The sequence below is a fragment of the Lampris incognitus genome, chromosome 3 (assembly GCF_029633865.1).
Source record: "Lampris incognitus isolate fLamInc1 chromosome 3, fLamInc1.hap2, whole genome shotgun sequence".
Lineage (NCBI taxonomy): Eukaryota > Metazoa > Chordata > Actinopteri > Lampriformes > Lampridae > Lampris > Lampris incognitus.
In genome coordinates this window covers 53341764-53367876 of record NC_079213.1, presented here as the reverse complement: position 1 = coordinate 53367876, position 26113 = coordinate 53341764, and the positions used below count along the sequence as shown (strand labels likewise).

The 26113-nt window shown below is 46.3% G+C and overlaps 1 protein-coding gene across 1 annotated transcript in view; it reads left to right on the top strand.

Moving 5' to 3' along the window:
* Nucleotides 1-26113, top strand: part of szt2 (SZT2 subunit of KICSTOR complex) — a 176826-nt gene that overhangs the window by 54226 nt on the left and 96487 nt on the right. The window contains exons 30-40 of the mRNA XM_056276743.1: nt 1003-1174; nt 1770-1862; nt 12766-12841; nt 13591-13881; nt 14056-14191; nt 16438-16554; nt 16652-16721; nt 19077-19262; nt 20470-20736; nt 21279-21546; nt 24143-24217. Of these exons, the coding sequence (XP_056132718.1) occupies nt 1003-1174; nt 1770-1862; nt 12766-12841; nt 13591-13881; nt 14056-14191; nt 16438-16554; nt 16652-16721; nt 19077-19262; nt 20470-20736; nt 21279-21546; nt 24143-24217 (1751 nt within the window). The remainder of the gene's footprint in view (nt 1-1002; nt 1175-1769; nt 1863-12765; nt 12842-13590; nt 13882-14055; nt 14192-16437; nt 16555-16651; nt 16722-19076; nt 19263-20469; nt 20737-21278; nt 21547-24142; nt 24218-26113) is intronic.

Sequence of the window (26113 nt, the reverse complement as noted above, 5' to 3'; positions counted from 1 at the left end):
GGGACTTATGCTTTCTTAGTTAAAGGCCGTGTAAAGGAAATTCAGAGAATTTTTTTCTGATCACGATATACATGATTCTCTACCAGAAAATGGTGGATTGCTCCCTCCGGGTTGGGGATGAGCTGTTGCCTCAATTGAAGGAGTTCAAGTATCTTGGGGTCTTGTTCACAAGTGAGGGTAGGATGGAGCGGGAGATTGACAGGCGGGTTGGTGCAGCATCAGCAGTAATGTGGACGTTGTACTGGACTGTTTTGTTGAAGAGGGAGCTGAGCCAGAAGGCAAAGCTCTCAATTAACCAGTCAATCTTCGTTCCAGCCCTCACCTATGGTCATGAGCTTTGGGTAGTGACCGAAAGGGTGAGATTGCGGATACAAGCAGCTGAAATGAGTTTCCTCCGTAGGGTGTCTGGGCTGAGCCTTAGAGATTGGGTGAGGAGCTCGGACATCCGGAGGGAGCTCGGAGTAGAGCTGCTGCTCCTTCGTGTCAAATGACAATGACACTACTTACGACTGTATGATCAAGGACCCCTGCAGTCAAGTGCTAACTCCTCAGCTGGTTTTTCGCCTAAGTCCGAGCATCGGCGAAGGGGCGATACGCAGGCAGTGCCTCCGTTTTTCCCCTTCTCCTGGCAGGCGAAAAAAGGGGTGGTATGTCGCCAAGTCCGAGCACCAGAGAAGGGGAGATGTGCCTGGTTGGCATCTACACTCTACTGCGTGTACTCTTGTAGTTATTATTGCTTTACACGGTCTTTAATTTCAGGTATAACTTTACATTTTAAAGAAGCAAATGTGTCTTGAGGGGACATTCATGACTTATTGTTTTCCTTTTGAACAGAAAAGTTTTTCTTTATGTGTCACGTCTAAATCCCAATGGATGTTTCTACTTTGTGGCTTTATTACCTGCAAGAACCAGTCATTTTTATGGATGTTAGCTAACAATGATGATAAACTGGTACAGTGACGCTGTCTGCTAACATGAGTTTCCTGATACGTCTGATCTTAGTGTTGAAACGGAGGATGTGAGTGAAATTGAGTCCAGAGAGCGGTCCTCTGCTCCTGCCTCTCCGCTGATCATGGACGAGACCAAGACGAGGAAGATCCTCGAGTTTCCTTTGTCACTGCTGCAGACGCAGAACAAGTGTGAGGTGTACCCAGAGCTGCACAAAATCATACAGGTATCAACCTCAGTGCTGTAGAGGGAAGGAAGTGTTGGTTAGCGCGGTCGCCTCACACAGCAAGAAGGTCCTGGGTTCGAGCCCCGAGGTAGTCCAACCTTGGGGGTGGTCCCGGGTTGGCCCCTGTGTGGAGTTTGCATGTTCTCCCTGTGTCTGTGTGGGTTTCCTCCGGGTGCTCCGGTTTCCTCCCACAGTCCAAAGACATGTAGATTCTGTACTGAATTGTCCCTAGGTGTGTGTGTGTGTGTGTGTGTGTGTGTGTGTGTGCCCTGTGATGGTCTGGCAGCCTGTCCAGGGTGTCTCCCTGCCTGCGGCCCAATGACTGCTGGGATAGGCTCCAGCATCCATGGTTTGGATAATGGATGGATGAATGATTATTAATAATGTTTGGGACCTCCCTTGAGTGTACAGTGAGGTGTCAGACCTAAGCTGATCATAGTGTCCTGGGTCTGGGTCTTTCCCACTAACTGTGTTGCTTGTCATCATCCGTGTCTTTAACACACTTGAGTGGTGCTCATACTGTCCTGACCTATAAGCAAAAAAGTTTTACAAAAAATAAACATGTTACTGAAACATAAAACTGCCCATTCAACAGGATAAATTCATGGAAATTGGTTCTCATTATTTCAAAACGGTGCCCTCCAATCCTCACTACTTCTTCTACTGTCCACCATCATCCAAGAGAGAGGTGAGTAGACAGGTTTTTCGTCATTTACACTCCCACCCTTCTCAAGTTGCTTTGAATTGCAGGATATCTCAGTACCTTTTTCTGAGTGCTATAAAAGATTCAGATAGTTTAAATTGGATTAAAAAAAAACTATGGCGGCACGGTGGCCCAGTGGTTAGCGCTGTCGCCTCACAGCAAGAAGGCCCTGGGTTCGAACCCCAGGCCGTCCTTTCTGTGTGGTGTTTATATGTTCTCCCTGTGTCTATGTGGTTTTCCTCCGTGTGCTCCGGTTTCCTCCCACCATCAAAAAGACATGCATGTTAGGGTTAATACTCCTGTCTGTGCCCCTGAGCAAGGCAATGGAAAGAACTGGAGCTGGTTCCCGGGCGCCACAGCTGCCCACTGCTCCTGTACAATAGGATGGGTTGAATGCAGAGAGCACATTCGTTGTAAGAATACAATGTGAAATGAAGTGGCTTTCTTTCTTCATCTCTCACATTCAAATAGTCTTGCTAAGCTGATCATCAGTGTTGTGGATTTTTCTTATCCTTTTAATGGGCTCTTGCCCCAGCAACCTCTGGGGAGAGTAATCATCGGACAAATATTGGAGCAAACAGAGAATCTTTAATGCATCTGCAGATGGAGAGACATAAGAGACATTAGTCTGTCAGGATATGCTCTAACTTGAGTTGGAGGTAGTGGTTTTTTTATAGAGCAGTCCGTCGCGTCATACCCTATGTTCCTTGCATTAACCAAGGTGTTATCTTACAAAGGAATGCAGGAAAACATCTACGTTAATCATGTCCTGTGTCCGGTGTGTGTCTGTGGGTCCATTGCACCTGTCTTTGCTGCACCGGGCAGTTCCTGGGATGCGGCAACGGGGAGGCAAGCATGATAACAGTTGGTATGTGGCCCCATCGGAGGCAAGCATGATAACAGTTGATATGTGTGTCTGCAGTGAGTGAGAAGTTTCATACACACAGAGAAGTGGAAAACTACAGAGTACATACGGAGTGCATATGGAGTACATTTTGTACTCCACAATTCCCCCCTTTTGTTCATTATTGAACAATGAGAGCAATAGGTAACATGGAAATAATGGAAATCAGCACACATATCACGCACACACAATAATAAAAAGTAACACGTAACTTAGAAATAATACAAATCGGCACACATAACATGCATATACAGAAATGATATACAGACATCAGAACAACCGGAATTGAAAGGTTTAACCAGTGTTCGTCATAAAGTATCATTCAAACGGGGGAGTCACTGTCATCGGAGGAGGCGTAGGAAGATTCAGAACCGAAGTCCTTGTGGGGGGATGGGGAAGAGGGGAACAGCAGTGGTGGAGAAGAGGGAGACGAAACAGGATCCCCGTCCTGTTGGGCAAGGAGGTGATAGTACACGAGCTGAGAAGCAAAGAGGCTGTTTATCAAACGCCGAACTATGGGCACGATACAGCAGGTGAGGAATAGCAGGACACCCAGGAAAAATGATGCTGTTATGGCTAGGCGAGTAAGAACGGCAGTGAGGCCACCCAATGATAGCCAAACAAAAGGGTCCCAGCCCTGCGGCACATCCGCGCGTTTCATGTCATCTAACAACGAGTTAAGGCCGGAGGTGACCATCGTAAGGTTCACGTCCCCCTCGGGAGTATATGTGCAGCAAGATTCACCGATCACGTGACACAACCCGCCCTGTGAGGCTAAAATAATGTCGAGGGCATATTGATGTTGTAATAACATTTCACGCATGGCCCTCATCGTAGGCGTGAGGGAATTAAACCCAGCAACAACTTCCTGTGTCAGATTTTCCAGAGCAATGTGGAGGTCCTCGATCATACCCTGATTTCGCCAAACGCCTATCGCGGGGATCGCGGCGCCGGTGTACCGTTGCGCGTTTTTGCAGCTGATGATAGGGGCGGTAGTGTGGGTAGTCATGAGTGGAATGAACAAGACCATCTACTGTGACAATGTGCGGGTTGAGCCATACTGGAGCACAGGTACCAGACCATCCTGCTTTAAGGAGGAGGTAAAAACTATTACCACATAGCCAAACCATACTGGTGAGGGCGCCAGCCCCGAAGTCGCTGGGCCAGGGAATAATCGTGGCAGTGTTGGGCGATAGGGCGGAGGAGTTGCCGCGATTATGGTTAGGAAGGCCCGTAAGCTGACAGGTTGAGAGGTGGTAGCGGCCTGTTGGGCCGCACGTTATGTTCAGCGTGAGAGAACAGGCGTTAGTGGAGCCGAAATGGGTGTGGCGCTGGCGGTGTGGGGCATGAAAACACGTGAGATTTGCCGGATTAAGGTGCGGGTCAAGCTGCCCTATTGGGAGGTAAGGGGTATTGTCCCCGAGTGCGGAGCCATTCAAAGCCCGAATCATGGAGTTATTAAAAGAACTGCAGTCCAACCCAGATAGATGTGGCGTATGTGGGGTGTCATACGCAAAAGAACTATTGATAAGCGTCATATCGCTGCCTAGGTCTAAGGTGGCGAGCATGCAGGCGGTGACCTCCGGAGTGAGGGGGACCGGACGAAGTGGTAGCGCAGTGTCCTGAGATGTAGGCATCAGAGTGCAGGCGTAGCAGGAGCCGTTGCGCTCAGCTAACCTCACAATTTGTCGGACTACTGTATACCAAACATTTGCCACCAGGCGGTTAGTGACGTTCGGGGGCGTAGGTGGAAGATGAGGCTGTTTGTAATGTAATTAACAAAGGTTTGTATGTGTTGGAGAGTATGGCCCATATTGTGTGCATCTGGAAAGAGAGTCAGGGACACGGGAGTAACGTCAAGCCAAAAGGGACTGCAAAAATCTGCCCCTGTACGATAGGAGCAGAGCGTGTACCAGCCCGCGTCGTTCACCGTCGCATTGCGGAGGGTAAGAAACAGTACCGGTTTCGATGACGAGCCGTTGATAGCTTTACCGATTGTTATTCTATCCATACGGTTCGTGTCATCGTTAGTAACTCGCGTGCCCCCGTTAGTGTCATAAATATGTGAGCACCATTTGCCCCCCTGCCCAGTGTGCCAACAGGCGTCGCGCCATTGGTTGCAAACTTTCGTCTCGGGTGTACCATAGAGGTTGTTGCATACGTAAATAGTGTTAGCATAGGCGTCAGTGTATTTAACGTAGGAGGGTCGCCAAATTTTGTAAGGATCGAACATGAGTGTAGTCGTTCTCCCTGAGGTGAAGGTGAGGTTGCTTGCACCTTCCCCCACAACAGACTGACTGTATTTATGGCGAGGAGTGTTTCTGTCCCACCCAGACAACGTAGTACGTCGTCCTGGCCGGGACAGGATGATACTAGGGGTAGGGGTGCAAAACAATGAAATTATCCGGGCTAGGAGGATGCCTGCTACTGTCAAACATACGGCAAAAAGTAACAAGGATAAAACAGGTCGCTGTTCCCATAACTGCCGGAAGAGGTTCCAAGGGCTCCATAGGATAACCCTGAAGGGGCCCCATGGAGCACTTCGCTTCTTGGCTCGTTGCTGAGTTTGCCACTGGGGAACCGGGGCGTTTTGAGGGTTCTGCATTCTCTCCCTCGGGGTCAGCAGCGGAGCTGTCGTCTGTCGGAGCTGGGACTGGTCTGCAATGGGTGGCGTGTATCCACGTGGTCCTTTCAGCAACCTTGACGGCCGTCTGCGTTGTCAACAACACCTGGAATGGACCCGCCCATCTGTTGGACCGCCAAGTCTTTCTCCGGAAACACCGGATGATGACCCAGTCACCGGGGAGGTAGGAATGGAGAACCTTCTCAGCTGGAGTGGGGAGAGCAGCTGCCACCTGTCGGGAGACTTGGGAGAGAGCAGAGGAGAGATTACAGCAGTACTGTAGCATATCATGCTCGTAAAGAGTGGTTTGGGGAAGAGCTCCCGGTGCAGGGCCCATTCCCATGGTCGGAGGCCGTCCCATGAGAATCTCAAAAGGACTAAGCCCCGCTCTGGAGTGTCTTTGTCGCATGCGCATGTACATAAGTACCAGTGGGAGACATTTGACCCAAGATAGTCCGGTGTCCTCACAACACTTGGCCAGTTTGTTTTTTATTGTGCCATTCTCCCTTTCCACTGCCCCGCCGCTTGCCGGGTGATATGCTCAATGGTGTCTCAGATCTACGCCGAGAAATTTGGATAACTCCGTGATGGCGGCGTTGACAAAATGACTGCCGTTATCACTGCTGAGTTTGTTGGGGATGCCCCACCGGGGAACAATTTCGGTGAGGAGGGCTTTTGCTACGGCCGAGGCCGAAGCATGTTTTAATGGAAACACTTCTACCCATTTGGACCACATGTCCACCATGACTAGGCAATATTTTTTCCCTTCACATGGCGTTAACTCAATAAAATCCATCATTACATGGTGGAATGGCCCCGTTGGGGGGGGGTGTAGTGCGATTGTGTTGTGCGCAAATCATGCAGCGTCTGCAATGTTGCTCTGCGTAGGGTGTGAAGCCTCTGGTAAACCACTGTGCAGTCACTGCCTGAAGGATCCCCCCTTTCGAAACGTGATCACGACCGTGACACAGTTTCGCAAAATGAGGGAAAAAATGTTTGGGCAGGCATGGGTTGGAATCAGGCCCAAGCCAGACCCCCATAGTCGGGGACTTGGCGGCCCCGGAGGAACGCCAAGTCGAGAGTTCGGCTGGCGTGGCAAATGTCTGCAGGGCAACCAAATCCACAGGTGGACCAGGCGGGCGCGCATCAGGAGACTGGGACGCACGGAGGCACTGGGAAATGGGAAGCAGAAAGGCAGCCTTGGCCGCCGCATCTGCACGGGCATTACCCTGCGTCACAGAATCGGAAGCGGAAGTGTGGGCCTTACACCAGCATACAGCAACGGCAGTGGGGAGGAGGATGGCAGAGAGGAGAGCATGCACTTGAGGACCATTGCGGATGGGCGTACCGGAAGAAGTAAGAAACTGTCTCTGTTGCCAGAGAACACCAAAGTCATGTACCACGCCGAATGCGTAGCGTGAATCTGTGTAGATGGTGACAGACCGGCCAGCCGCCAGCTCACAGGCCACAGAGAGGGCCGTGAGTTCAGCAGCCTGTGCAGAGAGGTGAGAGGGCAATGAGCCAGAAGTGAGACAAGCAGAGGCAGAGCAAACGGCCCAACCAACCTGACATCGGCCGGTGGCAAGACAGCGGGAAGCCGACCCATCCACAAAAAGGACATCGTCCGGGTTGGCAAGAGGGGTGGAGCTGAGACCCGGCCGAGGTGAACAAACAGCAGAAACGGCTGCAACACAGTCGTGTGGGTCACCATCGTCTGGTGAGGGAAGAAGGGTGGCAGGGTTAAGGACAGTGCAACGTTTGACAGTGATGTTGGGCATGTCAAGGAGCACAGTGTTGTAACGTAGCCACCGGGCCGCAGACAAATGTGACGTCTTTTGTTCAAGTAGGAGGAGCGAGACAGCATGGGGAACCAGAAGAGTAACGTCAGAATACCCCACGATGTCTCGCGAGTCCATCACAGCCTTTTCAGCAGCAGCGACGGCTCGAAGGCAGCGGGGTAAGCCAGCCGCCACCGGGTCAAGTTTGGCGGAGAAGTAAGCCACAGGACGCAGCTTGCCCCCATGAGACTGCAAGAGGACGGAGATCATGCAGCCGTTGCGCTCATCCACCGTTTGCGTGAACGATTGAGCGGGGTCCGGATAGCCAAGAGTTGGCGCAATTTGGAGCTGGATTTTCAGCCCCTCAAAGGCTTTTGTTGCCTCCGGGGTCCACGAGAGGACCTGTGAGGTGGGCGCATGAGAGTCAATGAGGGCCCGAAGGGGTTTGTCAAAAGTTGCAAATGCCGGAACAAACAAGCGACAATAAGACGCCATGCCTAAGAAGGTCATCATATGTTTTTTCGTGCGTGGGCGTGGAAGGGAGGCAATGACTTGTGCGCGGGAGGGTGCGATTTGGCGTCCTTCCAGCGTGACCGTGTGTCCAAGGAAAGTGACACGCTGTTGGCAAAACTGGAGTTTAGAGAGGCTAGCTTTGTGACCTTCCTGGGCCAGATGGCGTAAGAGAGAGACCGAGTCACGGCTGCACTGCGTTTCAGTGGGGGCACACAGCAGAAGGTCGTCGACGTACTGCAAAAGGGTTGAGCCGGGCGTCAGCACAAGCGTGCTAAGGCTGTCTCGAAGGGCACTGTTGTAGATCGTGGGGCTTTCACAATAGCCCTGACACAGCCGTGTCCACGTGTAAGGCCGACCGTCAAATAGGAACGCAAACCAGAATTGACTGTCAGGATGCACAGGGACGCTGAAGAAGGCGTTGGCAAGGTGCACAACGGTAAACCATCGTGCAGAAGGGGGAACCTGAGACATAAGGGTGTATGGATTGGGGACGCAAGGCGTACGGGCTCTGACAGCTGCATTTACTGCCTGAAGGTCTTGTACGAACCTCCATTCAGTGGGCTGTCCGGGTGGCCGTATCTTCTTTACGGGAAAAATGGGGGTGGAAACCGGAGAGGTGGGGCAAGGGACAATAATGCCTTTGTCACGCAAGGCATTGAATACAGGGCGGATACCGTCAACTGCTTCCGGTTTCAAAGGGTACTGAGGTTGGTAGGGACGGAAATCGGATTTCGGGGTAATGATGACGGGCTCACAGTTACGGATGAGACCTACATCATATTTCCCGTCAGCCCAAAGATGGGAGGGGATGTTGTGAAGCTCTGGAGCAAGTAGTGTGTGTGTGTGTGCGAGTATATGGGTGTCAGTCAGTGACGGTGGGGTGGAGGAAAGAGCCAACATCCGTGGCGTCACCGCAACGGTGGCGCTGACGTCTACCCGATACAATTTTAGTGAGGGGGACCAGTCGCGTGAAGAGTCGGCGGGAAGCCAATCTGACGCCAGAGAAGCTTGTCATGCGAGTGGACCCGTATCTTTCCACTGGGAACCCCGTGGTTTTACCAAAGAGACGTGCGGGACCGAGTCATCAACTGAAAACAGTGCAGTTTGGTCGGTGTTTAATGCACACGTGAGGAAACCCCATTCTGATGACCAATAGAAATGTCGTAATTCAAACCCCTGCTCTAGTTCGTCCTGGCTGCGCCAGCGCTGTTCATAGTCCGAGTCAACTGTTAGGGTGACATGAGCGGTGCAGTGTAGGTTGTCCGCTGTCATGTAGGTCGATGCGTCCCCTGTTGTGCGTGCGTGAGCAAGGTAGCAGAGCCATTGTGTGTATTGGGAGGCGGTAAGAGCCCACATGTAGACTCGTAGAGGGAGGGCAGGGTTACTTGTATGCAAAAAAATATTTGTTGCTGGCAGCGAAGTGATTTGCAGCCCTGATGAGGTGGAAACAACAGAGATACCCAGTTGGATCATGCCATCTCTACCCAGCAAATTAAATGGGCAGTTATCAGAAATCAAAACAGGCAATTTTGTTGATGAGCTGCCATCCAGGCAAGCGAGGCGCACAGGAACGGATAATGGCTCCGTGACACACGTACCACTCGCAACAGTGGAGAGGACCGTTTGGCCGCTCCGTGTTACCGTGGACGGGCAATCGGCGGCTCTCACCACCGTTCGTGTGGCTCCCGTGTCTAACAAGAAAGGCAGCTCAGCATTTGCAAGATGCAAGGTTATCATTGGCAGTTTTCGGAAAGCTAGCTCATGAGATACATACTGTCCAACTGGGGAAGCTAACAGCAAAGCAGAGTCTTCATTGCAAATCAGTGTATTTGGTTGTGTCTGTGCATTCATACGACCTGATGTGGCAGCAGATGTGTCCAGGACCCCCTCCTTCTCCTCCTCCTCCTGTGTCGCCTGTCAATCCGAACCCCGGTATGAGCCTCCCTGTGGGACGCACTGGTTGTGAGGTCCGTTGTTCCGTCCCCGTCCACCCTACGGTCTGCTCTGATGACCCCATTTTCGGCCCCTGCCACGCCCTTGTTGATGCCCTCGATGGAGTGGACAGTCTTTAGCCCAGTGCCCAGGCTGCCCACATATGAAGCAGCAGTCAACACCCGGTAGGGGGCTGCTGGGCTGGGCGTGTTGCCACGTGTTCTGACGTCGTGAACGGTCCCCGGGTTTGCCCTGTTGCCCAGGTTGGTGGAGTGAAGCCGCTGCAGCACCATGGAGGAGAGAGAGAGAGGCGCGATGTTTGTCCTGAGCCTGTCTTGCCTTCTGATCTTCTACCTTTTTCTGTAGCAGATCGTGGGCATGATCGGCGTGTCTCAGCAAATCTTCCAGTCGTCTCTTTCCGTATCCCACACAGTGTGTTTCTATGGCCTTCCTAACTCCGTCCTGCAGGCCGGCCAGGAAATGTTTGCAGAGGTGTATTTCCCATGGTCCCCTGTCTTGTTGATTGGCTGGCTGTGCGAGGCCCCCGTGGATGTTGTAAATCTTGGTTAACCTGGCCAGGTAATCTGTGGGAGTTTCAGTTGGGTTTTGCCGACATGTGGTGATCTGATCCAAATCTAAGGTGATCTGGAACTCTGTTCGAAAGGCGGTCGTCAGCCGGTCTAGTTGTCCACGGAAAACGGCATTGTCGTTGTGATCCTAATCAGACTGCGTCAGATGACCCCACTCAGGAATTTGCGAAGAGACTTTGGAAAGAGCAGCTGGTGTAAGGGTGATGCCCAAAAGGCGTCTGAGTTCGGTCCACGTTGGGCGAAACTCCTTGACGAATGCCGTAAGTTGCACAGCATACTCATTACCGTTCACAGTTGGGTCAGGCAGGTGAGTGGCCGCTTGCTTCATATCTTCATGAGTCCAGGGTCGGTGGACAAGAATCGGTCCGAGGGGGCCCGCGACTTCAACCATTGGAGCTATAAAGCTATTATCCATGATTGTTCCACTAGAGGGGCCAGCGTACGGTCTGCTCTGACCCCATGGACTGTCGGACTTTCATTAGTTTATTTTTGCTTAAAGTTCCTTCAACAGGAAACTCATGATTCTGTATCCAATCTAAAACATATTTTACTGAGTCTTCACCATGTTTCCTTATCATTATCTGATAGATCGGACCCTCCATATCTATCGGGGGCAGTTTACTGCTGTTGTTACCCATTTATTTCTTTTAATTTTTTTTCTTTTCCGTTTAATCTTACCAGGTAACCACTTTTATTAGTGTGAGACCGAGGGTAAACAGCCGCTTATTATCGCGCTGGTTCACTGATCCTACCAGGTAACCATTTTAATAAGTGCGAAACCGAGGGTAAACAGCCACTTATCGTTGCGCTGGTTCACTGATCCTACCAGGTAACCACTTTAGAAGTGCGAAACCGAGGGTAAACAGCCGCTTATAGTTGCGCTGGTTCACTGATCCTACCAGGTGACCACTTTAATAAGTGCGAAACCGAGGGTAAACAGCCGCTTATTGTTGCGCTGGTTCACTGATCCTACCAGGTAACCACTTTAGAAGTGCAAAACCGAGGGTAAACAGCCGCTTATCGTTGCGCTGGTTCACTGATCCTACCAGGTAACCACTTTAGAAGTGCGAAACCGAGGGTAAACAGCCGCATTATTGTCAGTGCACGACCTCATACGCGTTTTAAATGATCATTTTATCTTTAAAGAATTCTGCTTACCCGTGCGATGAATCTCCCAGGGTTGTGCTGAGGAATCTCGGCGACACCGACCAAACGGACCACCCGCCTCTCCCTTTCTTCTTCTCAAACCTGGTGAGGTTATTGGGAGATCGGTGACTATGTCCTCGTCCCGAGATGATCAGTCAGCCGGTTGTCCGTTTGGCGAGCGACGTGAGATCCCACTTCTGACACCAAATTGTTGTGGATTTTTCTTATCCTTTTAATGGGCTCTTGCCCCAAAAACCTCTGGGAAGAGTAATCATCGGACAAATATTGGAGCAAACAGAGAATCTTTAATGCATCTGCAGATGGAGAGACATAAGAGACATTAGTCTGTCAGGATATGCTCTAACTTGAGTTGGAGGTAGTGGTTTTTTTATAGAGCAGTCCGTCGCGTCATATCCTATGTTCCTTGCATTAACCAAGGTGTTATCTTACAAAGGAATGCAGGAAAACACCTACGTTAATCATGTCCTGTGTCCGGTGTGTGTCTGTGGGTCCGTTGCACCTGTCTTTGCTGCACCGGGCAGTTCCTGGGATGCGGCAACGGGGAGGCAAGCATGATAACAGTTGGTATGTGGCCCCATCGGAGGCAAGCATGATAACAGTTGATATGTGTGTCTGCAGTGAGTGAGAAGTTTCATACACACAGAGAAGTGGAAAACTACAGAGTACATACGGAGTGCATATGGAGTACATTTTGTACTCCACATCAGCTAAGCTGATCATCAGGGCAAAATGAAGACAAGAGCAGTTTATGTTTTTGTTCAGTTACCAAACTCCAGAGCTTTTCCAAACTTAAGGCAGATTCCCTCAGAATCAGGAAATGTGGCGCCTGGCTGCTGCAGTGTGCGGTGGTGTGGGCGTGACTACATGGCCCGTTGCGATCAGTGGTCACCACACTGGGCCATCGCAGCAATCTTGGCCCTCGTGGGCATCTTCAGTCCAATCGCCGGCTTACGCAAATGGCCACCGCAGGGTGATGTTGGGTTGCGTTGCAGCAAAAGTTGAATCTGGCTCAACTTTCTTGCCGGACGCCAGTGTGTTTTTTTGCGGAACCCCCTGCTGCAAACTGCCGCAGCATAAACGCACTACCCTCATTCAAAATGAATGGGAGGACGTGCCTTTTGGCCGCATTTCCTGATTCTCTCTGAACTAGCCTAAGGGACAAAAACGGAATGTGCCCCAGGTGTATATGTTAAGAACTGCTGGTTGCAAAATGGAGGCCATATGATATATTGCAGTGGATTATTGGGCAGCGAAGCGATGATGGAAAGCCTTTCAGCGTACCTCTGAGATCACACCTGCGAGCTCTCTCATGTGCTCCTGACTGTTATACACACTTGTTGTGGTTAAATTGGTTTGATCAGCAGGTTTATTTCCTCATCAGGAGGACTCTGATGATGAGGATGAGGGGAGACCCAGTGAGGAGGTGGTGTCAGAAGCTGAACAAGCTACTGAGGATGGTGAGGACCAAGGATGCCCTTCCTTGAAATGTCAACCTTGCTTTGTTATTTTTTTCTTCCACAGCCTTGTCATGCTATGTAAGACAACTTCAAGCATCTTTCAGTACAAATGGTCACTGCTGATACCAAGCTAAAATGAATAGCTGCCATAGCTGCCCCCTCCTTCTGGACCCCCCCCCCCCAAGAAATACACCAGAGACTGCAGCAATTTGTCCACATTTGAATCATTAGTCAAAACTCACTTTTTCAGAATTGCTTGTAATATATGATTCATGTTGTGTATTACATGTTTCTGGTGTATTGCTTGAAGTTTTATTTTATCTTATGCAAAGTGTCTTTGTGTACCTTGAAAGGCACTATACAAATAAAATTTATTATTATTATTATTATTATTATTATCATCATTCATCTTGTTATTATTATTATTATTATTATTATTAACGATGTTATTAATATTTTTCATATTAATATTATTTTTATTATTAATGATGATATTAATATTATATTCATAGTATTATTATTCATATTATTATCATTCGTGTTATTCATATCATTATTATATTATTATTCATATTCATATTATTATTATGATTATTATGATTATGAAATCTGAAGGTCAGCCACTTGAGACCCAGATTATGTAAATTTAGTCTCCCACTCCAGGATATATGAAGGTGTTCATATAAGTTTACGTAAATATTTCTACATTAAGGTGTGCACTTGTCAACGCACGTTTCCTCTGTGTGCAGAAAATGTGTCTGGCTGTGGAATTGTAACGGAGAGTGACACAGATTTGGAGGTGGAATATCAGGAGCGTAGCGGAACCAAGTCCCAGGAAGAAGGGGAGGAACAGTCCCTGTCGGACTCCAACACTGTCAACCAGGATGATGACTCCTTCAGCATCCTGGAGGGCGATTCCCTACTGGAGCCTGAAGGGACGCTTCAAGAGATGCCCCCGCTATTTGTTCATCTGACCTGTTCTGTCAATATAAAGAGCTGCCATGGATCTATGCCCGTACAGACACTGCCCACCTGCCTCAGTGAGCACCACACTGTTACAGCACCGCAGCTTTTATCCACTGGCCTCTCTCTCGCTTGAAATCAATGCTTAATTGATTTATTGGTTGAAACGTTAGATAACGCTTTGACCATGGTGACAATGAAATTTTCCCTTCTGTTTTGTTGTATGACTGGATTTTTCTTTTCAACCGCAGGTGAGATCATTTCCTGCCTAGAGAACACTGACTCCCTACAGTCTGTGGATTTGAATGAGCTATCAGTCACCTTAGACATTTTTGTCCTGACATTGCCTCAAGAGATTGAAGTCTTGGCTAACTTCCATCACAATAGGTGAGTAAAAACACTTGTTAAAGAGCAACTAAACCCTAGGCTTAGACCATTCTAGTGAGTTTGCTGACACCTACAAGTTAAAAACCATGTGGGTAAAAACATGGTGGGCCGGTCTTGGTACTAGCATATATGATGTTAGCATATATGCTAGTGTATATAATGTTAGCATATATGCTAGCGTATGTGATGTTAGCATATATACTAGCGTATGTGATGTTAGCATATATGCTATGCTAGTGAGGCAAGGGGGCCAGATCTGGAAACGTACGAGTTTTTTCCGTTTATGAGTAGGAGCTCGTCCATCTTGTTGGCCAGAGAGTGGACATTCCCCAGGTGGATTTACGGGAGCGTGGTTCCAATAGTGTTGAAAACCGATTTTTATTGGGCACACTCTAGCTATATCTAACCATCCTGCCCAACCTCTGCCACAAGTTCAGCATACTTGGAAATGTTCTGTTCTTGTGCTACAATTATGGTGCAAGTCTGCCTTGCTTCATTAAGGTTTCCTCATGACCAGTCCTAACTCACCAGCCCATTGCAAACTGCAGTCCCCTGCTTGCACAGTTCTCTGTGATGGAGGAAAACAATAGAGTCCGATTGTGCAAGGATGACGAGAGAGCCTGGCCAAACTCAATGTCCAGCCCGTCTTGTCCCACACTCATCTCTCATTCACAGGATCCCATCATAAACTAAACAATTTCAAACATGGAGGTAAACCCAATTTGAACATCTGTTTTTAAACCTGTTTAGGTTTATCTTCTCACATATGTGGCTGTAGGCTGTAGTAGGATAATAATGCTAGGAATGATAGTAGGACATAGTCTTTTTCAGTTGTTTTCTTGTTTGCAGTGGGGATAGACAGGTTGGACAAGATCAGGCAGGAGTCTTCGTGGACTATGATGTTTGCAGATGGCATTGTGATCTATAGTGAGAGTAGGGAGCATGTTAAGGAGAGCCTGGAGAGGTGGAGGTATGCACTGGAGAGAAGAGGAATGAAAGTCAGTAGGAGCAAGACGGAATACATATGCGTGAGAGGGAGGACAGTAGAATGGTGAGGATACAAGGAGTAGAGGTGATGAAGGTGGATGAGTTTAAACACTTGGGGTCAACTGTCCAAAGTAACAGGGAGTGCAGAAGAGAGGTGAAGAAGAGAGTGCGGGCAGGGTGGAGTGGGTGGAGAAGAGTGTCAGGAGTGATTTGTGACAGAAGGGTACCAGCAAGAGTTAAAGGGAAGGTTTACAAGATGGTTGTGAGACCAGCTATATTATATGGTTTGGAGACAGTGGCACTGATGAAAAGACAGGAGATGGAGCTGGAGGTGGCAGAGATGAAGATGATAAGATTTTCACTGGGAGTGATGAAGAAGGACAGGATTAGGAACGGGTATATTAGAGGGACAGCTCAGGTTGGACGGTTTGGAGACAAAGCAAGAGAGGCAAGATTGAGATGGCTTGGACATGTGTGGAGGAGAGATGCTGGGTATATTGGGAGAAGGATGCTGAATATGGAGCTGCCAGGGAAGAGGAGAAGAGGAAGACCAAAGAGGAGGTTTAAGGATGTGGTGAGGGAGGATATGCAGGTGGCTGGTGTGACAGAGGAAGATGCAGAAGACAGGAAGAGATGGAAATGGATGATCCGCTGTGGTGACCCCTATCAGGAGCAGCCAAAAGTACTAGTAGCAGTAGTAGTAGTAGCAGCAGTAGTAGTAGTAGTTTTAGTCTTTCACAGTTAAAGTGACTCTTTAGTAGTATTAAGAGGATGTCATTTTAGTGCCCCTGAAGTGGGAAGAGAGAGTACAAAGAGCCATCTGAACTGCTACCATTAAGGTATAGTAATGGCATAGGCATTGTTTGCACCACAGTAAGGGCAAAGTCTCCAGGGATTAAGAATCAAACACAGATCTGTCCAGGATTGAACAATCACTACAAGAGTAACTAATGCAATTGACAAAGATATTATATAAAATATATAGGTGATAAACATCCACTCAAAGATATCTTGAAGTAATAACCCTTCACCTGTAATAATCCGTCTCTTATTCACTTTATTGTACTTTTATCATTTTTTTTTTACTGTTGCCTTGATTTATGTCCTCGAGGAGACCAATATAGTCCAGCTTATTCAGATAAGCTAGTAACAACACTAGCAGGTGCACTAATTAATGCACTAAAAATTGGCATCAAACTCTGACATGTAAACATGTCTTATCCAAGTTTGGTATTAAAATAAGATACCGCTGTCTGCAGGTACACCTCCGAAAGCAGCGTCTCACTAAACCGTTCTCCAGGGCAGCCATCCTCCTACCGCTCCGACGAGGAGGTTATGTGTGTGTTAGACAGCCCAAGGGGAGATAGCGTGGATGGGTGAGTTTGTTTGAAAGGGAAAGAATGTTAAAATGTTTTTTAGCTGAATCAAATGAAATAGTAAAAGACAGAGAAACACTGCCTTGTCTTTTAACAGGGTTTCTGGAGATCGTCTGTCCAAACTGCCAGTGCCTCATAAATTAGCCATGTTGGCCACAATAGAAGAGGTGAGTCTTATCGATTAAAATGTCCGTTATCAGGCGCCCGGGTGGTGTGGCAGTCTATTCCGTTACCTACCAACATAGGGATCGGCGGTTCAAATCCCCGTGTTATGTCCGGCTTGGTCGGGTGCCCCTACAGACACAATTGGCTGTGTCTGCGGGTGGGAAGCTGGATGTGGGTATGTGTCCTGGTCGCTGCACTAGCACCTCCTGTGGTTGATTGGGGTGTCTGTTCAAGGGGGAGGGGGAACTGGGGGGAATAGCTTGATCCTCCCACATGCTACGTCCCCCTGGTGAAACTTCTCACTGTCAGGTGAAACGAAGCGGCTGGTGACGCCACACGTGTCTGAGGAGGCATGTGGTAGTCTGCAGCCCTCCCCGGATCGGCAGAGGGATTGGAGCAGCGACTGGGACAGCTCGGAAGAGTGGGGTAATTGGCCAAGTACAATTACAATTGGGGAGAAAAAGGAGGAACCCCCCCAAAAAAAGACTATAATAAAGGTGGTAGGTACACTAATTCAGTGGATGGTCTTTTGTTTATCTATATGTGCTTTTTGAAGAATTGAACAACCAAAATAATCTTAATCTTTATCGTCACAGAAGATTTAAGATGAAGTTTCTACATTTGCCATGTAAAAAATTGCTTTCATTATTTTAAGATTTGATTAACAAATTCCCATGTCGTTACATGTATGTTCAGTGTTTTGAAGGAAGGCAAGGAATCCAATCTAAAAGGATGAAGAATTTTGGGAATTCTATCTCTTTAGCAGTTTTAAATGTAACTTTCTCAACAAAAAAATTAGGAGACAGTAGGTCAAACTCAAATTACCTGAAATAACCTGCAAAATAAAATAGCTTTTTCTTTGCATTTAACGCATATTAGGTAGCCATTTTACACATATTGGGTAGCCATTTAACACATACTAGGTAGCTATTTAACACATATTAGGTAGCCATTTAACATATATTAGGTAGCCATTTAACACATGTTAGGTAGCCATTTAACATATATTAGGTAGCCATTTAACACATATTAGTTAGCCATTTAACACATATTGGGTAGCCACTTAACACATACTAGGTAGCTATTTAACACATATTAGGTAGCCATTTAAAATATATTAGGTAGCCATTTAACACATATTAGGTAGCCATTTAACACGTGTTAGGTAGCCATTCCCATTTAACACATATTAGGTAGCTATTTAACACATATTAGGTAGCCATTTAACGTATATTAGGTAGCCATTTAACACATATTGGGTAGCCACTTAACACATACTAGGTAGCTATTTAACACATATTAGGTAGCCATTTAACATATATTAGGTAGCCATTTAACACATATTAGGTAGCCATTTAACACGTGTTAGGTAGCCATTCCCATTTAACACATATTAGGTAGCTATTTAACACATATTAGGTAGCCATTTAACGTATATTAGGTAGCCATTTAACATGTTAGGTAGCCATTTAACACATATTAGGTAGCCGTTTAACACATTTGGTAGCCACGTCTTATCGCAATTCAACTGACTTTGGTGTGATTTTGCTTCTACGAACTGTGAAGTTCTGTATAATAAGTATGGATCAGAGGAATGACAGGTGACATAAGTATACAAGTGAGTTTCATGAAGGAGTTGAGCTGGGCTCATTAAAATTGCTCTTTTCTTACATTTAGTCAGTCTCTCTTTTACTGACTGATTTTATATTACAGTTTGGATTCTGCAGCATATCATTTAATAACATTTACTCTATAATGCTGCAGTGAATGCAGACATTGATGCTGAAATGATGACTAGGTCTGACACCGTGGTGTGACCACTTGAACACAGAATGAGGCTCATTAGACAAGCCTTTCTGGAGTAAAAGTCCTCATAATTCACCGAGGCCCTCTATGCCGGAGCTTTTTCTTTGACATCAATCTACTCTGTACATAACTGTAGTCCACTGACTTCTGGTTTCTACTGCAGCGGTCATACCACTTTCCTGTTTGCTGGTGTGTGCTGTTAACAATGGCATATTTTTTGCGATGCCTGCAAGATTTACCATGGATAAATGTCAATTACATGCACAGAATTGTCGACAAACTTTCACCTGCACCTACCAGCAAATGGGTGAGAAGTTTGAAGTTGTGCATATCAAGTTACGTCCACAATTGACATAACAATTGTGGACATAACTTGATATGTACAACTTCCCCACATGATCGCTGCAGTAGAAACCGGAAGTCAGTGGACTTGCACTCAGTTATGCACAGAGCCGATTGCGCTGGCCTGCTTTTTTATTTTAATTTTTTAAAGTTCACTGAAACGATAATGACAAACATTCTTTTGGGCTCGTTCTCCCTCCCTATCTCAGATCCGCTGGCTGCTGGAGGATGAGATTGTGTCTGCCCTGCGTCATTCCCGGGTCATCAGCTCCTCCACGCTTCATAAGGTCGCCGATCATGTGTTGCGCTCCAGTGGCCGGCAGCACTGTCATTATGAGGTGGTCCCCCTGCAGTTCGTCTTCGGCCCTGAGCAGTCTTTGGAGAAATTCAAAGAGGCAAGGACACCCGAGGATGACATTAGTAATTGTTTCAGTTAAATGGTAGAGGAATCGCAGGCTTTTGTGTGTGTGTGTGTGTGTGTGTGTGTGTGTGTGTGTGTGTGTGTGTGTGTGTGTGTTTTGATTTGTTTATTTTGTGTGAGCTGCCTCTGAATATGGTTCCAGAAATGCACCCATATCCTCTTTTCATTATCATTACCAACTGAGCATACCAGTACCATCTAATCATGATCAAATCTAATCTAATCGAATCTAATCACTATCTAATCTAATCTAATCTAATCTAATCATTAGCTCATCTAATCTAATCATTATCTAATCTAATCTAATCTAATCATCTAATCAATCTAATCTAATCTAATAATTATCTAATCTAATATACTCATTATCTAATCTAACCATTATCTAAACTAATCCAATCTAATCTAATCTAATCTAATAATTATCTAATCTAATCTAATCTAATCTAATCTAATGTAATCTAATCATTATCTAATCTAATATAATCATTATCTAATCTAATCTAATCACTATCTAATGTAATCTAATCATTATCTAATCTAATCTAATCATTATCTAATCTAATCATTATCTAATCTAATCATTATCTAATCCAATCTAATCTAATCCAATCTAATTATTAATCAAATCTTAATTTAAGATGAAAAATGGGCAGCACGGTGGCACAGTGGTTAGTGCAGTCGACTCACAGCAGGAAGGTCCTGGGTTCCAGCCCCGGGGTAGTCCAACATTGGGGGTCGTCCCGGGTCGTCCTCTGTGTGGAGTTTGCATGTTCTTCCCGTGTCTGTGTGGGTTTCCTCTGGGGGCTCCACTTTCCTCCCACAGTCCAAAGACATGTAGGTCAGGTGAATCAGCCGTACTAAATTGTCCCTAGTTATGAATATGTGGGTGTGTATCAGCCCTGTGATGGTCTGGCGGCCTGTCCAGGGTGTCTCCCCGCCTGCCGCCCAATGACGGCTGGGATAGGCTCCAGCATCCCGCGACCCTGAGAGCAGGATAAGCGGTTTGGATAATGAATGAATGAATGAACGAATGAATGAAGATGAAAAATCAAGTTCTTCTGCTAACTTTTCACATAAATCAAAGCTTTTAGAACTAAATCTTGATGATTTGTGATATGTGTCAATACTAATCATGGCTATTTAAGCTTAATCTGACTGTTTACTGCCTATCTGCTCTCCAGGAGTTCCGGAGAATATCTTTCTCTGGTTATGTGTTGAACGGGGAAAAAGACAACTTCCACTACATGTCCCTGAGTCGGCTGCACCCACAGAGGATCCAGGCGACCAAGAGACTGTCTGAAAGTACAGCAAAGCTCTCGCAACAAACCAGTCATTGTGTTGTTGGAGGACAGGTAGAGGACAAAACAAAAGTTCCCTCTAGTCACTCCACGCCAGGGAAAGCACTGGAGAGCGATGTGGAGACCGAGATGACAGAGGCGGACAATGAGGTTGGTAACATTCATTCACTCATTCATTTTTTTTTTGGATTTCCCCCCTTTTTCTCCCCAATTGTATTTGGCCAATTACCCCACTCTTCCTAGCCGTCCCAGTCGCTGCTCCACCCCTCTGCCGGTCCGGGGAGGGCTGCAGACTACCACATGCCTCCTCCAATATATGTGGAGTCACCAGCCGCTTCTCTTCACCTGACAGTGAGGAGTTTCACCAGGGGGACGTAGCACCTAGGAGGATCATGCTATTTCCCCCAGTTCCCCCTCAGGTGCCCCGACCTAACAGAGGAGGTGCTAGTGCAGCGACCAGGACACATACCCACATCTGGCTTCCATCTGCAGACATGGTCAATTGTGTTGTAGGGATGCCCGACCAAGCCGGAGGTAACATGGGAATTCGAACCAGCGATCCCTGTGTTGGTAGGCAACGGAATAGATCCACTCCCTGGATGCCCCCACTCATTCATTATTATTAGTAAAGATTGTTTGTTATTCCCTAACTGTCCTCCCAGTATTTAGTGTCATTTTTCTCTGCTCAGCAGCAGGTTGAAGATGGGAAGCCTGGTAATGTCGCCATGGATGCTGACAGTGATCCAGCTTCAGAACCCAGCGAGACCATAAAAGCCATTAAGCCCGAAGCAGAAGATGCTTGCTCCCAGGGCTCGGTCGGCACTACAGGGGGCAGGGGCCAGCCTGCCATCACCCACCTCCATTTTCAGCCCAGCGCTGACCACTACTCCGAGCCCACCTCACCCCCTAAGACCCCCTCCACCATCAGTCTAGCAGAGTCAATGCAGTCTACCACCCACAGTGAGTGTGCCCAGACGACTCATCATATTCTTCATATATTCAGACAACTTTATTTATCCCAGAAGGGCAATTCAGTTCCACAATCTACCCAGACCATACACAATCTACCCATACCATACACAATATACCCAGACCATACACAATCTTTCCATACCGTACACCAGTGGTTCTCAACCTTTTTGGGGTCCTGGACCCCCTGCGTATTTTTGATCTACCCTGAGGACCCCTCCACCTGATCTTGGGGGAGGGGGGTTGCAATTTGATAGAAACAGTAGAAACTGCATTTTAAATTGCATTATAGCATTTATTCACTCTTTGGGACAAAAATAAGAGCTTTCAGTTGTAGCTTAGATATAGTTAACAAAACAGAATTCTTATGCAGTAACTTTCAGATATATGTAACAACAGAATTTTTGTGCAGTAACTTTTAACAATGCAAACGGGAGCGAGATCTCTTATTAAAATACAATAAATTACACTTGTGAAACAGATGTAATTAGAGAAAAAAGTCCTGTTACCCTTTATAGTTTAGGTAGATAAAGGTCTCAGTCACATTTGAGTAAAATAATCCTATTTCTATAAATGTCATAGGATCTTTTTTTTAAAGATATTTTATTTTCACGGACCCCTTGCAATTACACCACGGACCACTAGGGGTCCGCGGACCCCCGGTTGAGAAACACTGCCATACACAATATACCCAGACCATACACAATCTTTCCATACCATACACAATATACCCAGACCATACACAAACCCAAAGACAAGCGGTAATAAGCAGTATGTCAGAGACAATGGACAGATCAGTACATCGGCAAGGGATGCACACTGGCGCCCTCGTGTGGCCATGCAAGGACAAAAATTCACATAAGTTAAAAGAATAAGTAAATAAATGAAGTATCCGAAGATGCTCTGCACGTTACATTCCACCACTACATTCAGTGAACATACAGGCCCACGAGCCATGTGATAAGGTGCCCATTGTGTAGCCCATTATTTGTGATAATGGGCTACACAGATAAAATTGACTTAACTGTGGTTCCGTCCATTAAGCACATAACATAGTCTAAATAATTGGGGACGTAACATTTTCAAAGGTGTTGCTGTTTCCCCTAACATGTGACAGGAGGCGCAAGCCACAGTTGCTACCTTTTCAGCCCATTTCCAAATGATCATTCTTCTAGATCTCCTTTTAATCGGGAGCTTAATTAGACTTGTTCTGAAATGCTGCAGTACACAGTGGCATCCTCTGAAGATTTATTTTTAGAAATACATGAAATAACTGCAGCTTAACTGTTCTGAGCAGGCACCAGGAGTTGCTCTGTTGTGTGTAACAGCTAAAATGTGGTGTACTTGGACTCAGTGAAGTCTTATGTATGTGACTTTGAGCACAGATTCAGTTTGCAAAGAAATTGCTAGACACTGTTGTACATCCGGGCGGCACGGTGGTACAGTGGTTAGCGCGGTCGCGTCACAGCAAGAAGGTCCTGGGTTTGAGCCCCGGGGTCGTCCCAGGTCGTCCTCTGCGTGGAGTTTGCATGTTCTCCCCGTGTCTGCGGTGGGTTTTATCCGGGTGCTCCGCTCCCCCCCCCCCATCAAAAAGATTAGGGTTAATACTATGTTAGGGTTAATACTCCTGTCTGTGCCCCTGACCGAGGCATGGCAAGTAGATCTGGAGTTGGTCCCCGGGTGCTGCACAGCAGCTGCCCACTGCTCCTCACTATACAGCTAGGATGGGTTAAATGCAGAGAGGAATTTCCCTACAGGGATCAATAAAGTATCTCAAATCCCCCCCCCCCCAAAAAAAGAGGCTTCTTTACTACTATGATGTATCAGTGGTGCAGAAAAAACAGTCCCAAGCACGTGAGTGTGTTTGGAGCATTAACAAGCCTTTACTGGGTGGGCAGTTTGTGAATATTGTAGCCCATTTATTTATTTTGCTTATTTTCTTTATGTTTATTGAAGGATGCATTGAGATTGCAGTGATGGTGGTTTGCATATTTGACCTTTCCTTCTTTCACAGTTGGTATGTGTGACCTTGTCGGATAGGAGTCAGAAGATTACTCACCAACAATTCGAGCACTTCTTGTGCGCCGCAACACTGCTGACTGCTGCAACAAAACTTGTAGCTCATGTTCGTTGTGAAGGAACTGTCCTTGGTCTTTTTCTCTATTCTTATCCCCCATGGAGTTGTTTTCAGGCTATAGGTAGTCTTCTATAGTATCAAGAGGGTCTGCTGTAGAGGTTTGTAACAGGCTAACGTTACCTTAAAGGCATCATTACATTTTTCCGTCAATTCTGAAACTAACAGATGTTCAACATAAGGGTCCATAAACAAGGGTGGAATGTTTGTTTTTCTTTTCTTTTTTTTTTCTTTTTGTCCAGTTAAGAATCCTAGTGGCTCCTTTTTTTACAAGATGAAAAGGGGATGAGGAGGGTATGCAGGGAGGTGCGCTAGTCAATATAATGGCCCCCTCCGCTCTCCGTTGGGCACATGTTCTACCATTGATATCTGTTCATCTCTGGGTTTGATTTCTGCTGGTAATCCTGGACAGACTGAACCTTGCAGTGGAAATAACAAATCTTCTGTCCACAGATAGCGGTAAACTCAGGCCCAGCCGTGTCCAGAGTGTGGTCTCCAGCCAGGGCAGCCTGGACTCGGATATGCTGGGTAAGTGCTGGGTTTGAAGAACATGGCTATGTCACATTTTATTATTAATAAGGTTAGCTGACTGGAGTGTTCACCGTCACTAGGTTTGTTGTGGATGCAGTGATAATGCTCCTGATGCAGGAGCAGGTTTTAAGATTGAGGTCGACTCATTTCCATTATTTTTCTGCAGATGTGGTGCAGCTGAATCAAAAACTTCCAGTTGTGGTAAACTTAAACAACTCTGGATTGAAATGAACTACATTGTAGTTTTTTATTTTTATTTTTTAGAATTGTATTCTTAGTTTCTTTTTATGTTTTGCCCCATTTAAAGGGGGTGGGGTATAAAGTCTGGATTATTGTCAGCCATCTTCTGATTGCGTGTCATGCTGAATGACTGTTATCTTGGTTATGATTACAGTCACCTGATGTGCTTTTTTTTTCAATAATATTTTATTTGACGGAACATTGGGTGTACAAAAAAAAAAAAGTAAATGGACATGCTTGTCCATCCATATTTTGGTACCCCCCCAGCCCCTTCCCACCCAACCCGCACCCGTTGCTGATGCAAAAACACAAAAAAAAAAATATTGATTAAAGTGATAACAATTATAAGATAAATCAAAAACTAACAAATACAAATAAAATAGGTTACAGAGCTTTACATCAACAGGATGCATTCAATCATCTCATAAGTACCAAGTTCAGGAACATGAGGATAGAGCACCATGCACAAATAAACTATTAGTAGTCATTTCTGTTTACATAAGTCATGCTTTATGTTTTCATAGATTTTAGTGATTGGAGAAAAATATATCCCATATGCCGTAAGTATAGTAGTCTACACTGATACACAGCATCCAATTAAATTTAAGACATATAATACCAATAATACAAGTGGTCTTAATCATAGGGAAGCACTGTTAGTTGGTCAAAATAAGATAAGCGGGGCTGCCAGGTAGACTGAAATGTCTGGGCTGATCTGCGAATGGCAAATTTATTTTTTTCTAGTTTAAGGAACATCATCGTGTCCTCTATCAGGGATGATGATGAAGGGGGTGCAGGGGACTTCCAAAGAAGTAGTATCCTTCTACAAGCAAGAAGAGAACTGAAAGTGATGGTGTTTAGCTGCATCAATGTGAAGTCTGGCACTCCAAAAATAGCTATCCCTACACCAGGTGGGACCTCCACTCCAGTGACTTAACAAATTGTTTCAAAAAAGGAAGAACAGAAACGTATCCATTTATAGGGCATGACCAGAACATGTGTGTTAGGTCAGCTGGGGATTGTGCACAGCGGTCACATTTGTCATCTACTTCAGGGTAAAATTTTGAAAGTTTAAATTTAGAGAGATGAAGTCGATGTAGAACCTTAAATTGGATTAGACTCAGATGGGCACAGGAGAAAGAGGAGTTGACACATGCAGTAGCCCTCTCCCACCAGTCATCATCAAGCTCTGTGCCCAACTCTTTCTCCCAGGTGCACTTATTATTGCTTAGAGTATGATCTTTGTAAGATATAATTTGGTTATAGATCCGTGAGATAAGTCCTCTAGGCATGAGAGGAGTTTCCAGGAGTGCATCCATGCCAGATTGGGTGGTAATACTGGAAATTGTGGGTTATGGGTTTTTAAGAGTTGGCACATTTGAAAATATTGGAAAAGGTTTCAGCCAGGCAGGTTATGAAAAAATTCTTTGGGGTACCCATCAGGACCTGGGGATTTGCCATTTTGCATACTTTGAATAGAGCTTAACACTTCCTCTAAGAAAGGTTTGTCTAGCTCCAGATTTAATTCTGTACTAACAGTACGAGTTTCTAAGTTATTAAGAAAATTATTCATGGATGTAATTGGCTTCTGATCATCTGATGTGCTTTGGTGCATTTTTTCATGTGTGTGTGTGTGTGTGTGTGTGTTGTGTG